Source organism: Micrasema longulum, unplaced genomic scaffold (genome assembly GCF_059751315.1).
Source record: "Micrasema longulum isolate JH-2025_06_02 unplaced genomic scaffold, ASM5975131v1 h1tg002150l, whole genome shotgun sequence".
Lineage (NCBI taxonomy): Eukaryota > Metazoa > Arthropoda > Insecta > Trichoptera > Brachycentridae > Micrasema > Micrasema longulum.
Genome location: NW_028279315.1, coordinates 5,318 through 23,014, shown reverse-complemented (window position 1 = coordinate 23,014; position 17,697 = coordinate 5,318). Strand labels below are relative to the sequence as shown.

The 17,697-nt window shown below is 35.1% G+C and overlaps 1 protein-coding gene across 1 annotated transcript; it reads left to right on the top strand.

The window, feature by feature from the left end:
* The first annotated feature begins 390 nt into the window (after positions 1-390).
* LOC148272919 (uncharacterized) lies at positions 391-12,485 on the top strand. Its single transcript, XM_088239398.1, has 2 exons — positions 391-526; positions 9,784-12,485. The coding sequence occupies exon 2, from the start codon at positions 10,179-10,181 to the stop codon at positions 12,483-12,485; it is 2,307 nt and encodes a 768-aa protein (XP_088095524.1). The 5' UTR covers positions 391-526; positions 9,784-10,178.
* The last annotated feature ends 5,212 nt before the right edge of the window (positions 12,486-17,697 follow it).

Sequence of the window (17,697 nt, the reverse complement as noted above, 5' to 3'; positions counted from 1 at the left end):
AAGAACTGTATCCAAATGTATGGATAGTGTTGCGAATATTGATCACTATACCTGTAACGGTTGCTAGTTGGGAAAGGAGTTTTTCTAAGCTTAAACTGATAAAAACTTATCTACGATCGACAATATCTCAATCTAGATTGACAAACTTTGCATCTTTGCAATCGAAAACGAAATTTCGGAAGACATACACTTAAGTATTTAAATAAAAGAGTTGATAAGTAGAGAAGAAGAGAGAAGAAGACTTTCCGATTACCCGCTACACTGAAATTCCTCATCAAAGAGAAAATAACCTATTACTCCAGCGAACGCTATTCGGTTATTACGATCGAACTTCATAACCGGTTGCTAGTAGCTATAGACAGCTTTATTCCAATCCTCCAGGAAGTTGGCAGTCCGAAATGACTCTGTCCCGAGACACGTGGTCGGCTTCGGGTAGCGTCGGGAACGCTCGGTAACTTCCGGAAAAACCCGTGACGTCAGAATACATTCGGCGCGAACCGCGTTCGAATTTTAGTGTCGAAAAAGTGTAATACTTAATTAAGTCAGTTTTTTTTTGCGATACATCTGTTATTTAAAGGAAAGTGATTAATCTTACGCTTCAGTTGCCAGTCAAGGCGACCCACGACTTGATAACAATTATTCTAATAAAATGGGACCGGGCCCCATTCGGAAAATTTATTTATTTATTTAAACGCCTCGTAGGTTTTTACATGTTTTACATATAAAGAACAGACATACTTTACACAAAAGTAGCAAAAAATCGAAAATGAAGGAATAAGAAAAAGAAAATAAAAATATATAAAACTAATATTACATATAGTACATACATACATACATTCCAGTAGAGAGAACAGAAGTTCATTTATTCCCATCGGTTATATTAAAAAAATCTTAAAATTAGAAGAATGCAGAAAAATAATAATTAAGAATACAGATATAAGTTAATAAAAGGTATACAATACAATATAAAACAATATAGTATTATTTAAGTATTTAAATTTGGAGACAATAAATTTATACACTGCCTTTTAAAATTCAAAAGTGTTGTATTTAAATATATCTATATCATTTGCGTATTCGTTTGCAAACACATGAATTCTCCTCATAGGCGAGTGTGCACTGTAGTTAGTTGTAGATACATTTATATAGAAGAGTTTATGAAATCAAGTAATCCGTTTTTTGGATCTTTTCCGAAAAAACAGTCAATTTTAATTAAATTCTGTACGTATGTATGTTGAAAATGGGAAAAAAAACTATTTTTCAAGAAAAAGAGCTTTACTTAGTAAGTTAGACGTATCTTCACTTAATCCTCTTAATGTCCATGGTATCAATATTCAATACACGAAATCCGTAAAAAATCTGGGAGTACTAAAGGACGAACATCTCTGCTGGCGAGCTCATACTAACGAACTAAGCCGCAAAATATTGTTCAGTCTACACTCACTTAGAGGGTTGCAAACATTCTTACCCATTAATACTAAATGCACTCTCGTACAAGCATTACTACTGCCCATTCTAGATTACGCTGATGTTTCCATGAAACGATAAACTTGAACGACTTCAGAATACATGCATAAGGCATATTTTTGGTCTTAGGAAATATACCCACATTTCTGACTATCGTAGACAGCTGAAATGGCTAAAAATTAGACAGCGGAGAGACTATCACTCCCTCTCACTTCTTTTTTTAATTTTTTTTTTATTTTGTTTATTAAGAAAAACAACAGCAATACAAAAAAATATACACAACATTATAAAAAAAACATAAAATAAAGCCAAATCAGTTTTCCACATAAATACAATTATAAAAATCCAGTTATAAAAATCCAGTTTCAATGTTTTTCAATGTTCTTCTGTTCAATGTTTTTCATAGTCCTAACGCTCCTATATACCTTCGTCAACGCTTATTAGTTTATGGTTTACCTCTTCGTTCAAATTCTCAAAGCACTCTCTTTCTTCTCTAACACATATAGTGCCCATGCCGCTCGACTGTGGAATTATCTCCCATCCACCATCAAAGATGTTACTACAGTATCTCTGTTTAAATCACGTCTGAAAAAACATCTTCTTTCTCTTCCTTAATCTCTCCTTCTTTCCTTTTTCCTCTTTTTTCCTTTTTCTCATTGAGTAATAGTTTCGATTTAAGGTTATTTAAAAACAAATACGTTTATTTCTACGTTTATATATCTTTATCTTTTTAATCTTCATTTTCTATTGAATATGTTTTGTAGTTTGAATTATAATAGCCATTCGTCAATAAGCCCGCCAATGTACAAATAACAGTATGTACAAAAAGTTAAATAAAAAAAGAAGCTTTCAATGAATTAAATGAAAAGTCAACCCTTTCAAATGTTAAGCGTAGTTACAAGTGCTGTACAATAATTAGTACAGTATGTATGTATGTAAATAAAAGTTATTGCTTGCTGAACATCTCCGTCAAAGTCACAGAATCATTATTTTGCGAATCGCAGTACGTTTTCGTTTCAGATTTTTTTTTCTGAAATTCTGAAAGCGATTCGGATAGACGGAGTTCGGATTGGAGCTCTACGAGAGAGGAATTTGAAAGTCAAGGCATTTACAAGGCTTATGACCTGTCATTGGCTGGTTTAATTGGCCATTTCACACTGAAAAGAGTTGAAACCTTTATTGATGTGCGTGATATTTACATTACTGAATAAGAAAGTACTGTTATTTTTTATTTGTTAATACACCTTCAAACTTTGAAAACTTTTGATTGTAGATCATTTTCTTGATCCGGAATATAAAAAAATAGTTTCCCACACTTACAACACTAGATTATAAACTAAGGGCTCCCTGTTTGTTCCCCGAATTACAAATTACTTCGGAGAGCGAACATTAAATTGCGTTGTTCCAAGATTGTTCAATAATCTCCCACAAACCACAATTAACATGAAAGATTGAAAATGAAAAAAAAGAACTGAAGAAATATCTTCTAGATACTTTATAGTGCCTGTATATAAATACATTTGTAAAATATAAAAAAAATAAATGTAATATAAATCTCTCATAAAAAAATGCGTCCCACCGAAAAGTCTTTAGACTTAGTGGGTAACAAATTCTAATATGTATTTTTAAATTATAAAATAAACGCTTCTCTGCAGCACTGAAACTGAAAACTAATCCATTAAAAAAAAAATATATTTTTACGTATCATTATCAGCGATACGTTTTTTCTTTGGTTTTGTGAATTTGAAATTACTTCGAATGTGACGTATTAAGTTTCCTACAGTGAGTTGTCCTGATGGTGGGATGGCTTCCCGGTAGCCGGAAATGTGTCGCGACTAATGATGTGCCTCGGGAAACTGCCCAAAAGTGTAACTTCCCGAAGCGGGAATAATCCCGAAACATTCCCGCTAGTTTGGAACGTCCCGAAAACGCTGGGTATTTAAAATTATTATTACGTACATTCAAAACATTGCCGGAACGTTCCCGGGAAGTTACGGGGAACGTTCCCGGGAAATTACGGGGAACGTTCCCGCCAAGCGAAATATTCCGGGAACGGCAGATAAGTTGGCCAGAATGACTGAAACAGAGTTGGTCGGTTTATCCATTTGACGAAAAAAAAATCGTGTAAACGAGCTTAAACTTCGTCGCAATAGACACGCACACGCGTCTGTGCAGTTTCTTGTCCTTGGATTAAGCGAAGTATACGTACTTGGGTACTTATTGGGAATTTAAAGCGAAATTTATTCGGGAATTTAAGGAATCAACAGGGAATTTATGATTTTTAACTAAATAATGCCAGTTTTTTTTTAAATATTGTTTTAATGTACGTAATATACAGATTTTTAAATCCCGGTCACCGGGAACGCTCCCGCCAAGCGAAACATTCCGGGAACTTTTTTTTGTATTTATTTAAATTTAAAAAGGTAAATGAACAGAAAATATAAAAGGAAAAATAATGAAACCCACTAAACCGCGTAACCGGATTGTCCGCAGGTTTCTTAGTTTTCCTTCACAAAGAAAAACGTTAGAGAAACGGCACATCAGTAGTCGCAACACTCTGTCGTTGGTCGATTTCGGAGGACTAGCGACGTCGTTCAAAGTAGCTCCTTTTGATTAAAATCATTAATATTATTTTTTCCATACATTTTCAAAAAACTTCGTCGTATTCAATTAAAAGCTCTAATTTTTACCGCGCGCAAGAAAACATTTTTTTCATCCAATTTCCCGTTGCACCGAGCTTCCTCATTTTTTTACTAGGCAGCTCCTGCAAAATATTTTTCAGTATTTATACAAGTTACATCAACTATAGTTTAAATGTGTCCAAATGTTTGTAAACATGAATAAATGTTTTTTTAGGAAAAATATTTTTGCTATTAATATTGCAATTTTGTATGCCGTCGAATGGCTAATACTCAAATTTTAATGAAGTCGTACGGTAGAAATTAAATATCCATCATTATCATTTCCTTTCCGCACCTAATGGTGCACAGGGCACTGCATTGGTACACCAAACGCAGCGTGTCTTGATAACTTTTTGTTACACGTAGGTAAGATGATCACTCTCACGCTTCAGATGCCGGTCCAGGTCTATGAAATAATATTCTAGTGTAAAAACACCATTTTAAATAAATATTTCATGTCAATCATGTCGGGAATCGCACCCGAGACCTATTGGATTGTAGGCAGACGCGCTGACAATCACATTAAATTTATTAAATGAAAATACATGCTGTAACTTTATTGCAACCGAGAGGATACAATATAATAGGGTAAGGACATGTTTAAGTGGTCACATTACACACTGTGTAACATTCACCATTCTGCCTATTTTTAAACTCCTACATTTCGTCTACTCTACCACCTGTTGACTTTTGTGTAACCAGAAGTCAAAATCTGCTATTTATTAAATCTTCTAAGAGCAACTTTGGTTTTTATGCCCCAATGTCCAGAATGTGTAGATTAGTCAATTCGTCACACGACTTGGAATTGTTTGGGATAGATCTTCCGGCTTTTCGTAAATCTCTTCGCGACTAAAACAGTGTGGGATGAAGTTGGATTGACATGGTTCAGCTCGAAGTCTTATGTCTTTCGTTTTTATGAACATATTGTATAGCATTATTGCATTGTCTTATTTGTCTTTGCTGCATAGTTTTATGTTATTTTTGTTCAGTTTCTTGCATTCATATTTATTCATGTAACTGTTGTAATTGGCTTAGGCCGTATATTTAATAAATAAATGCATAAATAAAAGGGCTGAAGCCTTTATCATGTGGGTGTGATTCGTCTGTTAATGCCTAGACTTCCATATTCCATTCTAAATAATGTTTTCCCTGCTGCAACAAAGTTAGATCTAAATAACTACCTAGAAAGGTAATCCAGCCAGTCTACAAACATTTGGTTTGAAACAAGTCTATCCTGGCATACAGTCCTAGTTTCTTCCACATTCATACATCTTGTCATACATGCTCTTCGGTTCTGCCTGCTTTTGAAAATAAATAAATAAATAATATATATTAACAATGTTTGATTATGTCCAAATGCTTGCAGACTGGCTGGATTCCCTCCCTAGGGAGTTGTTCATATTAAAATTTATTTCAACAGAGAGGGAAAACATTTTTGAGAAGGGAAAATGGAAGTCTAGGCAATTACAGGGCTTATGACCCGTCATTGGCTGGTTTAAGTGGCCACTTTACACACTGTGAAACATTCACCATTCTGCCCATGTTTGAGCATCATAAGCAGTCATAAATACACGTGTTATTACAATATTTATTTATATATTTATCAACGGTTCAAAGAAACTTTTACAAAAAATAATAATTTACGGAAATAATCACAGCAGTGCACAATAATCGTGTAGTTCATAGTATGAAATAATAGAATAATTAAAACTAAACTATTTAGTAAACATATAATACAAAAAGTTAAAAAGAAACATAACATTTCTAAATAAAGATAGCAATAGCCATGAGACAATCTTACGTACTAAATATAAATAAAACACAGTAAAGTTGAGAATAACTAGATGATAATAATAAAAAAATTAATACAACATTAGAAATTAAAAAAAACAAAAGTTTTTTGAGCAATAAAACAAAATAAAAAAAAAGTTAAATTACTAAATAATAATACCTCTCTACAATATGTTGAGTTTGTCCAAGTTTTTGTAGACAAGGACTGGATTCAACTCCCCGGGGAGCTGTTTATATTAACATATTACAACAGAGATGAAGAACATTAAAGATAAGGTAATATAGAAGTCTAGGCATCTACAGGGCTTATGACCTAAAATGGGCTTATGTAAATTACTTTTTGACGCCCATGTTGACAGCATCATAAAAAAGTCATCGCGTGCGCTTGGCTTTGTTACGCGTAGCTCTACGTCGTTCACTATGGCAAAGACACTTAAAATCCTTTACTGTACATTAGTGCGAAGCAACTTAGAATATGCATCACAAATATGGAATCCTATGTACAATGTGCAGATATCACGCATTGAAAATATTCAAAAAAAATTCGTAAAGTTCATGTGTTTCCGGTTGAAACTTGAGTTTAAATCTGACCAGTATATTCATATATGTAAAAAACATCACCTACTGCCTCTGCAAAAACGTCGTGAAATAGCGGATACAATTTATTTACTTAAAATTGCCTCTGTTTCAATTGACTGTCCCGAACTACTTTGCAAACTTTCTATCAATGTTCCTTCCAAAGTTTTAAGAAATAACCCTCTTCTTCACATACCTCTTGTTTCATCTAATTATAGGCAAAATTCATATTTATGGCGAACTTTTAATAATTTTAATGTACTAAATAAATCATTTAACATAGATTTATTTGAAAATAATCTTAATAACGTGCGGCGTTTGCTTTCAAAATAACTCGTAGTATTTTTTTCTTTTCTTTTAAATTTACATTTAATTACTATTCATTTTATGTTCGAGAATCTTTTTTAACTTACTGTGATGCTACTTGTGAAAACCTTTAATTGGCTTATTTGTTATTTGTTTTGTTATATAAATATGATATCATTATAGCTGTTGGTTATCCAAATAAATAAAATAAAATAGCTGGTTTAAGTGGCCACTTTACACACTGTGTAACATTCACCATTCTGCCTATATTTGAACATCTATATTCCTTCAATTCCTTCATCTGTTGAAGTTTGTGAAGTTAAAGAGCTGAAACCTTTATTTATGCGGGTGAGAAAACATTTTTTTTTCAGCCATTGACAGGTCATAAGCCCCGTAGATGCCTTGACTTCTATATTACCTTCTCTTAAATGTTCTTCATCTCTGTTGTAATATGTTAATAATACCTCTATTTAGTGAAATCATCATCATCAGTTGGTTGGAAGAAGTTGCCGTTTGGCAATAAATCCACCAATGTACAATTTAAATTATGTCTAACATGTTAAATAAAGAAATAAAAAATCATGTATTCCAGGAAACACTAAAGCTGCTCGCGATATTTGGGCAGTGTTCGGTCAAGAAGCTTTGAATTATTGACTAATTCGTTGTATTTTATTTGTTGTGTCATTTTCTTATCTTTTTTTGGAAAAAACGGACACAACTTAAAGCTGACGAACATTTTAGAGCAGGGAATTTGGAAGTTTGGGCATTTACACCTGTCAGTTTCTAGTTTAAGCGGCCACTTTAACCCTTTGCGGTCCTCAGAAACTAATTTTTGAATTTAAAAAAAATAAAAACACGATTTGCAGTAAAAACGAGACTTATTTTTGAAATGTACATGGTAATGTACACTTAAATCCATATTTTATAATTTTCCAAAGTATGATTTATTGGAAAAATCGATGTCGAATAAGATTCGACATTGGACCGGTGAGGGTTTTAAACATTGTGTAACATTCTCCATTCTTCCCATGTTCGAAGATCCACTTTTCATCAACCTTTCCGTCTGTTAGGGTTTGTAAAGTACCAAAAAGAGCTTAAACTTTTATAGACATGGGTGAGATTCATCTGACTGAAATCCAATTCAAATCATTTTGTCGGCCTCGTGATGTAGTGGTCAGCGCATTTGCCTACCATACAAGAGGTCTCGGGTTCGATTTCCGACATGGTTTAGTTGAATTATTTAAATCGGGTTGTGGTCCTGTAGCTAGTGTCTCCCACTTTACTCCAACTTAATTTCCATTTTCTAATAGTAAGTCATTTACAACTCGTTGAAAATGGCCCTAAAAAATTAAATAAAAAAATAAAAAAATTAAAAGGGTGTTTTCCACTAGAATATTGCATAGTCCCTGGACTGGCACCTGAGCCGTAAGGCTGATCATCTTACCTTCGTGTGAAAAAAATATCAAGATTTCTGCGATTGGTGTACCAATGCAGTGCCCTATGAACCGATGATGATGAAATCCAACCTTGACACGTACTTAAAATTTTGTTGATTTAACTTATTTGTAACTGAACCATATCATCTCATATCCATGGTCTGGTCTCCATTCTATGTGAATCGTATAAATCACATTGAATCAGTCGAACATCGCTCGCTTCGAGAAGTAGCGTGGATGCTCGGACTAGAGAGAGGTAATTATTCTTATGCTGATATAGAGTCAATGTTCAATATTTCTAGTCTACAAAAACGTAGAACTTATATTGACTCCATATTATATATGTTTGGCATACTAAATGGTATAATCGATGTTCCACCATTACTGGGACAAGTAAAACTCCATATTCCGACTCGTAGGTTGAGAAAAAATTAATTACTGTTCATCGATCAGCATAGAAAAAACTCTGACCTTGATTCTCCAATGATCCGTCTTTATCGTACTGTTTTTTTAATTTTTTTATTTAACTTTTTGTACATAATGTTATTTGTACATTGGCGGGCTTATTGCCAAATGGCAATTTCTTCCAACCAACCAATAAAATAAAAGTTTTATTTTTATAATTCAAGTTACAGAACATATTCAATAGAAAAAAATAAATTAAAAAGTTAAATATATATAAAAATAGAAATAAACGTATTTGTTTATAAATAACCTTAAATCGAAACTATTACTCAATGGGAAAAAGGAAAAAAGAGGAAAGAGGAAAGAGGAAAGAGGAAAAAGGAAAGGAGGAGAGATTAAGGAAGAGAAAGGAGATGTTTCTTCAGACGTGATTTAAACAGAAATAATGTAGTAACATCTTTGATGGTGGATGGGAGATGATTCCACAGTCGAGCCGCATGGACACTATATGAGTTAGAGAAGAAAGAGGATTGTGGATGGGTATTAAGAGAGTGCCTTGAGAATTAGAACGAAGAGGTAAACCATGAACTGATAAGCGTTGAAATTTTCCACGCAGGTATATAGGAGCGTTAGGACTATGAAGTACATTGAACAGAAGTGAGAGGGAGTGATAGTCTCTCCGCTGTCTAATTTTGAGCCATTTCAGTTGCCTACGATAATCAGAAATGTGGTCATATTTCCTGTTAACTCGAGACAAGATCTGGACTTTTTGGTTTAAGTTTACAGCAATTTAAACGAGCACTAAATAAATAGTCCAGATCTTGTCTCGATGTCCCTTTTGTTTGTCAATGCTTTTTTTCTTTTTTAAAAATGTTTTAAACTATTCTTTTATTGTAATATTTAAACCCTATAAATTGTATAAATTGACAATTCCGTTAATAAATAAATAAATGTCTGTGTTCGGGTGGATAAGAATTCAGTTCTGTGTGTGAAATAGAACCATAGTGTTTGATGAGTCCGCTTCGTTGTGTAGTGGCTCCTGCTTTTTAAACTGATATATATTATTGTTTATGGACTGACACCTGAAGCGAAAGACTGATCACCTTAATTTCGTGTAACAGATGATCGAACGACGCTGCATTTGATTTATCAATCCAGTGCTCTATGCACCACTTGGTGTGGAAACGGGAAAGTTAAATGCAGCCTTGAAAAATTTTACCATACTCCGTATATTTAGGATAAAAAAAGCTAATTTGCTCTCTGTAATAAAAATTTCAAGTGCTTGAATATTAAATATTTACGTCTCTAAGAGCTTGTTTATTTGTCTGGTTTGCGCGTAAAGTTATGTTCAAGTGTGTCTGTTCAGCCTTCTGCCGAATACTGTTATTATTAACTTCACAGTAAAGTACTCGAGAAGTAACTCTGTTATATATAAACCCGCTAAAAGTGTTCAAGTCTTGGACCGAAATAGCCTTTCTCCACTAACTCATAGTCCAGAGGAACAGCGCTTCCAGTAATGCTCAGCTACTTTCGCAAGAAGGTCGGGTCCAAGTGGAGCCACGACAAAGATGGCAGAGGAAAGACTCGAGGCGGCTCTGAAACATCTAAACAAAATGCGCAACAGGTGTCCCCAATCAAGAACTTCCAAAATAACTCGCCGACGGAGGAAAACAGCAGTAGATTACGAGATAGTCTGACGGACGCACGCGCGCCGATCGAAACGAATACAAATGTTTATAGTGCAAACGCAAAAGCCGACGACAACTGCGAACCGGTTGAAGGTACTGTCAAAACGGACGACGTAGTTGCGCGTGACGCTAAGGGCGACACGTGCAGAAGGGCCTCCAGCGATCTGTTCGACAATGTCAACAACAATCCGAGAAATCAAAGAGGCGGAAGTTACACTCTGGACCGCTTCGAACGACTGAATAAGGACGACAGTCTCCGCAAGGACTCCAGGACTAGTAAGGAAGTGATCAATCTCCTTCTCCCGGATACGTTGACGTACAAAAAGGACGAGTCTTATTTAGCGAAATCCGGGGTGCAAAATTTTCTAGACATCATGGCTGGGGGACGAAAGAAACGAAACAAAGACAAAAAAAATCAAAAGGATAACAACAATAGAAGAAGCTGGTCTTTCAACGGGCAGAAATCCAAAATCGGGACCGTTTTAGATGTCGATGACGAAGTTACCGATCAGGAGTTAAAGAGAATAGATTTGCAGAGATCTGTCAGCGCGTGCGACGCTAATTCGAGTTCCGCGAATTTCGCGACACCTGCGGAGAGTGAATGTCAAGAGGCGGTCGGCCCCCGGGCCCCCTCGGGCCCGCCCGAGGCCGGCTCCAGCGGGGCGCGGGCGGCCGTGACGCGCGCGGCCGGGAGCGCTGCCAAGCCCGTGGGACGCGACGCGGAACCGCGCCGCCGCGCGCTCCAGTCTAGCCGGACCTTCGCGAAATGCGACACCGAGCCGAGCGACGATTGCTCCGCAGACCTCGCCAGCCCTCGCATTCTAGAAACGCGCAATAACAACGCCAGTGGAAATTCCGGCACGCGACAGCAGGATGAAGTAAATAAACCGCAAATAGAACCCGTCGCTGAAATAGCTCCGATTGAATCGATCGATAGTGCGGATAATATAAATCCGAGCGCCCCGCAATCTTCTTCACATTCTGAAAATAGAGAGTGTTTACTGGATAGTTCGCGTAAACATCGCGCGGAAAGTGAAGTAATGGGCGCTACTGACAGCAAGCAAGACAGAAATGGGAGCGTTGACAAAGAAAAGAGGGACAGTGTTATTCGGAATTCTGAAAATACACCTGGAGACAAAGATTACGTAGCTCCGTGCGTGCCGCGCGAACCTATAAATTTTACGCAAACAGTTTTCAAGGAGACAGTTTACGAAAACACGCAGTTTGTTCTAGTCACGTCGGGAGTAAAAAGCCGATCGGTGGATTCCATCAGTGACAAATGTTCCGATGGCGTCGCAGCAGTGATCGACAGCGAAGCGGCAAGGACTGACCTAGAAGAAACAGCTCCGAGAGGCGAGATGCCGGAGTCGAACGACGGCGAGATAAAAAGACTGAAAAATATTTTAAAGGAGAGTGCGGAAGACGGAAGGGTAGCTAGTAAGAAACACGTGACATTCCACAGCGTAATCAATTTTGACGACGGTGATAAAGTAGATGACGATGCGTTGGAAGAAGACTCCATGGTCGACGACTCGTTCGCTTCGATAGAAGAAGTCGAAGATGGGGACATAGAATTCGATTTGGATAAAGCGGACAACGAAGAGGTCCCTGCGCCGGAATTCAAAATCGGAGCGGAAAGGGGAAAAACGAACGAAAATGAAATAGTCGGCATAGTGACATTCAGCGACGAAATATCAGCGGACAAAGGTGACGAAGAAAGCGAATTTACTATTAGCGAGCACGACGAAGGCAATGCGGAGCTGTATACGGACGCTATCGAAATCGAAAACAATGAGAACTTGGGACTTGAAAACGAACATGTCGACATACCCGTCACCGTGGACGAGCTGAGCTCCGAGGACGCGGAGGATTCTCAATCGGACAAAGGCAACTTCAACACTGTGATACGGATCGAGGAGGTGGAAAGTTCGGAAGAATCCTCCGACGAGTACGAGGAGACCGAGAGTGCTAGCAGTGAGGTGGAGAGCAGTGTGGACGGGGGTGGAAGTGGAAAGTTGTTCGATAGTGAGCAAGTGTTCGAAGACGTCCGGAGACGAGAGATAGTCGAGGAGAAAGAAGATGACGACTCGGCCTATTCTGACCTGCTCAGAATAGTTGAAAAGCAACTGATGTAAGTACATATTAAAAACCGCAAATTAAATTTATTAATACATATTCGAAGCAACTTAGCTGACAATATTTTGAGTTTGTTGTTTTCTTTCACCGGCTATATTTTCATTTAGAACATTGTTGCGACCCAAAACACGTAATTGGGTTTAATTGACCAAACCGAATAGGTTATATTTCCGTTTTTGAAGCAGATTTTTACACCATTTGACGTTTAATCATCGGCGTAGCCATTATATGAAGCGAGGTATCGTCGCATTCGAAAAATAAAAATCTTCAGATTTAGAATACCACCACTGGCTGCAGAGACTTATAGACCAGATCAGTATCTTCAGATATTAAGCGAATGCTTCCCTAAAAATTTGACCGCTAAACAGTCAGTATCCGCAAAGTTTTGAGTTAGTCCAAATGTTTAAAATTAACAAATTACAACAGAGATGGAGAACATTTTAGAGAAGACTAAGGAAGTCTAGGCATCTACAGGGCTTATGACCTGTCCTTGGCTGGTTTAAGTGGCCACTTTACACACTGTGTAACATTCACCATTCTGCCCATATTTGAGCATCTATATTCCCCTTCGATTCTTTCATCTGTTGATATTTGTGAAGTTGAAGAGCTGAAACCTTTATTTATGCGGGTGAGATTCATCTAATTGAATTATTTCACCTACATACTAGGAAACGCCTGAAATTTTTTATACTTCTTTATCGACCAGGTGGATTTATTAACAATATTTTGAGTTTGGCCAAATTTTTGTAGACGAGAATAGGATTCAACTCCCTACGGAGTTGTTGATATTAACATATTACAACAGAGATGAAGAATATTTTTAGTGAAGGGAATATATTATACATTTATACCTTTGTGAAAAATTTCGACGCTTATCAATTCATGGTTTACGTCTTCGATCTAATTCTCAAAGCACCCTCTTAATACCCATCCACAATTCCTCCTTCTTCTCTTACTCATATAGTGTCCATGCGGCTCCACTGCGGAATCATTTCCCATCCACCATCAAAGATGTTACTACAGCATCTCTGTTTAAATCACGTCTGAAGAAACATATCCTTTCTCTTCCTCTCCTTTCCTCTTTTCTCTTTATTCATTTTTCCCACTGATTTAAGCTAATTTAAATACAAATATAATTATTTATATTTTTGTAAATCTTAAGCTTCTTTATTTTTATTTTCTATTGAATATGTTTTGCGATTTGAATTATTAAAATTAAACTTTTATTTTATCGGTTGGTTGGAAGAAATTGCCATTTGGCAACAAGCCCGCCAATGTACAATTAACATTATGCTAAAAAAATATAATAGAAGTCTAGACATCTATAACGCGTATGACCTGTCATTGGCTGGTTTAAGTGGCCATTTTTCACACTGTGTAACAATCACCATTCTGCCTATATTTTAACATTTATATTATTTCGATTCTTCCCTTCCACCTGTCGATGTTTGTGAAGTTAAGGAGCTGAAACCTTTATTTATGCGGGTGAGATTCATCTGATTGAATTATTTCACCCACACGCTAGGTGACGCCTGAAAATATTTGTCAATTTTTGGACTTCTTGGACCAGGTGGATTTGTAAACAATATTTTGAGTTCGTCCAAATTTTTTTGGACAATAACTAGATTCAACTCTTAAGGGAGCTGTTAATGAAGAACATTTTACAGGGCTTATGATCTGTCACTGTCTGGTTTAAGCGAGCACACGCTGTTACACACTGAGTAACATTCACCATTCCGCCTATATTTGAACATATTCCTTCAATTCTTCTTTATTATGAATTGTTTGTTTTCAAACAATGCAATCAATGTTAGTAAATATTTGGATATTATTACACTAATACGCAGATCCCACGATACATATTCACCATTAAACTGACGTGCTGATAAATAAAAAATTCAGTTCAGTTTAGAGAATAACACACCACTGCATATTATGTTCCTGTTATAAATTTATTCTCAACTTGTAAAACGAGCATCGCGAGCTTTGTTTCTTGCAGAACCTCATTTGAAATTGAAGACCTTGGGTAGAAAACAAATGTCCAAAATTTTATCAAACTGTTTTATTGCCATATCTAGTGCCCACCCTCTTTCCGATACTAGTTTATAAATAAGGTCAAAACAACCAATACCCACTAAATCTTGAATAGACTTCACTCTCTAGGCAATGAGTACCAGGACGTTGGTGACTCATTTCACATGAAATTTATTACATATAGAACGGCTCTTCTTCTTTATTTTATTGGTAATAGTTCTAAGTAACTATTTGTTACTTTTGTTAAAAATTTGTTTTAAACTTCTTTATTAGTGTTTTTTTTTTCTTTTTTCGTTTCTTTTCTTTCTTAATTAATTTATAAGTAAAAAATATTTCTCTTTATCATTTTTTTTACATCATTGTATATTTTTCTACATAAACATATACTATTTACCTAAATATTCGTTTTCAATAATAATACATATATATATATATATTTTCAATGTTATTCAAAATTGTCTTCTTTGTTATTTTTTTAACTGGTTGAAAGTATTTCTAATACCAAATTAGCTTTTTTTATCGATAATTCTACAACTGGTAATATTTTATTCAAAAGAATAAAAATATATAAAAATATAGTTTATATTTCTTAGACTTTCTAAATTAATAATATTGTTTTAAATGCTCTGTATTACTTAAATTAAGCTTACATGTATGTATATTTAATTGTATTTGTAACTAATATGTAAAAGGCACTAAGTGCCGTTTATTTCAATAAAATAAAATTTAAAAAAATCTCTAGATAAAAATATCGTGTTTGTGGAAAAACAACAAATGTCCTTCACGATTTGTTTAAAAACAGTATTTTTCATTCTAACTGTCATTTTTAGTGTGCAGTTTGAAAGTGAACGTTGATTTTAAGGCTATTTTGCACTAAAGCTGAATTGTTTTATTTAAAATTGACGTTTTGAGCGTGCAAGTATCTCGGAAACCTAAAAAGAGGGTTGTCAATGAGTAAAAAAGAAAAAAAATAAGATTTGCAAAGTAAAAGGATTGACTCGTAGCATATTTGTCAAGCCAGAATCATTGAATTTTTATAATATGGAAGATTCCTCGAAACAATTCTTTAAGCCGTCGCGTCGTTTGGAAAAGACTTTGAGCTACGAAAAATCAGAAAATACAAAATAGACAAAGATAGAATGGGCGAAGTTCTTGCCAAGCAAAACTTTATGGATAAATGGGACTCATTTTTAGTCCGAAAAAAAATCCCCGTCAAATAACACTAAAGCCAGCAAACACTGGCTGGGTACCTATAAAGGCCGCCAAAAAAAAACTATTTGAAAAAATTGACAAAATATTTACAAAATCCTGAAAAAAAAAATATTTTAGGAAAATTTAATAAGTGATGTTGATGTGCAAGACAACATTGAAGTGGGTAGTGAAGGTGTTAGCGATTAGTTTTTAAATGTTTCGTTTTACAATTTTTCTTTTTTCTCTTTTCCTTTTTTGATAACTTTGTTATTTTCATAAATTTTCATCGTCCATGTAATACAAATCAATAATTTATTTCTCCTCAATACATATCACAAGTAAAATCTTAATGCTTGATTAGATAAATTAAATTAAGCATTTTCCTCATTTTTACCAAGATTAGTGCATTTTTTATCCACCAATTTGGTGGAAAAACATCAAATGTCAATATTTCAAATTCGAAAAGAGATTTTATAACAATATCAACAGCAAAGAAAATCATGTGGCAGAAAATGATTAGACAGGCGCCGTGGCACAGTTGGTAAGACGGCCAACTGTGAAACTGGCGTCGCGGGTTCGATTCCCGCCAGTTGCAAGAAAGAATTTTTTCTCAATTGGTCTGGGTGTTGTGGTGTATTTTTCATTACGTCCTTTCATATCCCTTCTATCCCACCTGCTGACAAGCCTCTAAATAGAGGCTTAGTGGGTTATTCCTTTTTTTTTTTTTTTTTTTAAATGTGTCATTTGAAAATGAGAAGTTTTATTGCTCTCCTGTAAAATTCCTAAACGTCCTAACGCTCCTATATACCTGTGTGAAAAATTTCAACGCTTATCAGTTCATGGATTACCTCTTCGTTCTAATTCTCGAGGCACTCTCTTAATACCCATCCACAATTCCTCTTTCTTCTCTAACTCATATAGTGTCCATGCGGCTCGACTGTGGAATCATCTCCCATCCACCATCAAAGATGTTACTACATTATCTCTGTTTAAATCACGTCTGAAGAAACATCTCCTTTCTCTTCCTTAATCTCTCTTCCTTTCCTTTTTCCTCTTTCCTCTTTCCTCTTTTTTCCTTTTTCCCATTGAGTAATAGTTTCGATTTAAGGTAATTTATAAACAAATACGTTTATTTCTATTTTTATATATATTTAAATTTTTAATCTTTTTTTTCTATTGAATATGTACTGTAACTTGAATTATAAAAATTAAACTTTTATTTTATTGGTTGGTTGGAAGAAATTGCCATTTGGCAATAAGCCCGCCAATGTACAAATAATCATTATGCACAAAAAGTTAAATAAATAAAAAATAAAATAAATAAAATTTTATGTTTGTGACATTTATTGTTTTACCGCCAAGGTCTTCAATTATCTTAACCGAAATTTTACTTTTTTTAATTTTTTTTTTATACGCCTCCACACGTTTGCGAATTTTACTTTGGATTACGATAATTACCCCTCCTATATGCCGACTTAACGAATCACATCCGACAGTCGTGTATATCGAAAACATAACATATTTATTTATTTTATTGAGTAAATAAACAGTACGTCCAGAAATATTAACAATTTATTTATGTTTGTGTAGACACTTATGCACACACCGAAAAATTGTTTACACTTAATACAATCATTTCAATATATAAAAAATTAAAAATAAGTATTTCCTTTTTCACAGTAGTAGCTGCTCGATTGTGGAATAATCTACCCACTAATGTTAGAGACGCCTTCTTTATTAACATTTAAATCAATATTGAAACGTCACTATCTAAATGTTTGAGTTGTTCCTTTCTCCTTCTTCTTTCCTTCCCATTACCTCTCCTCTCCTCTCTTCATAGTATAGTGTAAATTTTTAGTTGGTTTTCATGTAAGATTATAAGATTCTGCATAATTAATTACCTAGAATACGTGTTTTATCCATTTTTAACAATGATTAATATTAAAAATAATGTGACCTCACTGGGGTTACCCGTGCCGAGGACAC

Coding starts and splice junctions, on each gene's coding strand:
- LOC148272919 (XM_088239398.1), top strand. CDS start 10,179: ATGCTCAGCTACTTTCGCAAGAAGGTCGGGTCCAAGTGGAGCCACGAC.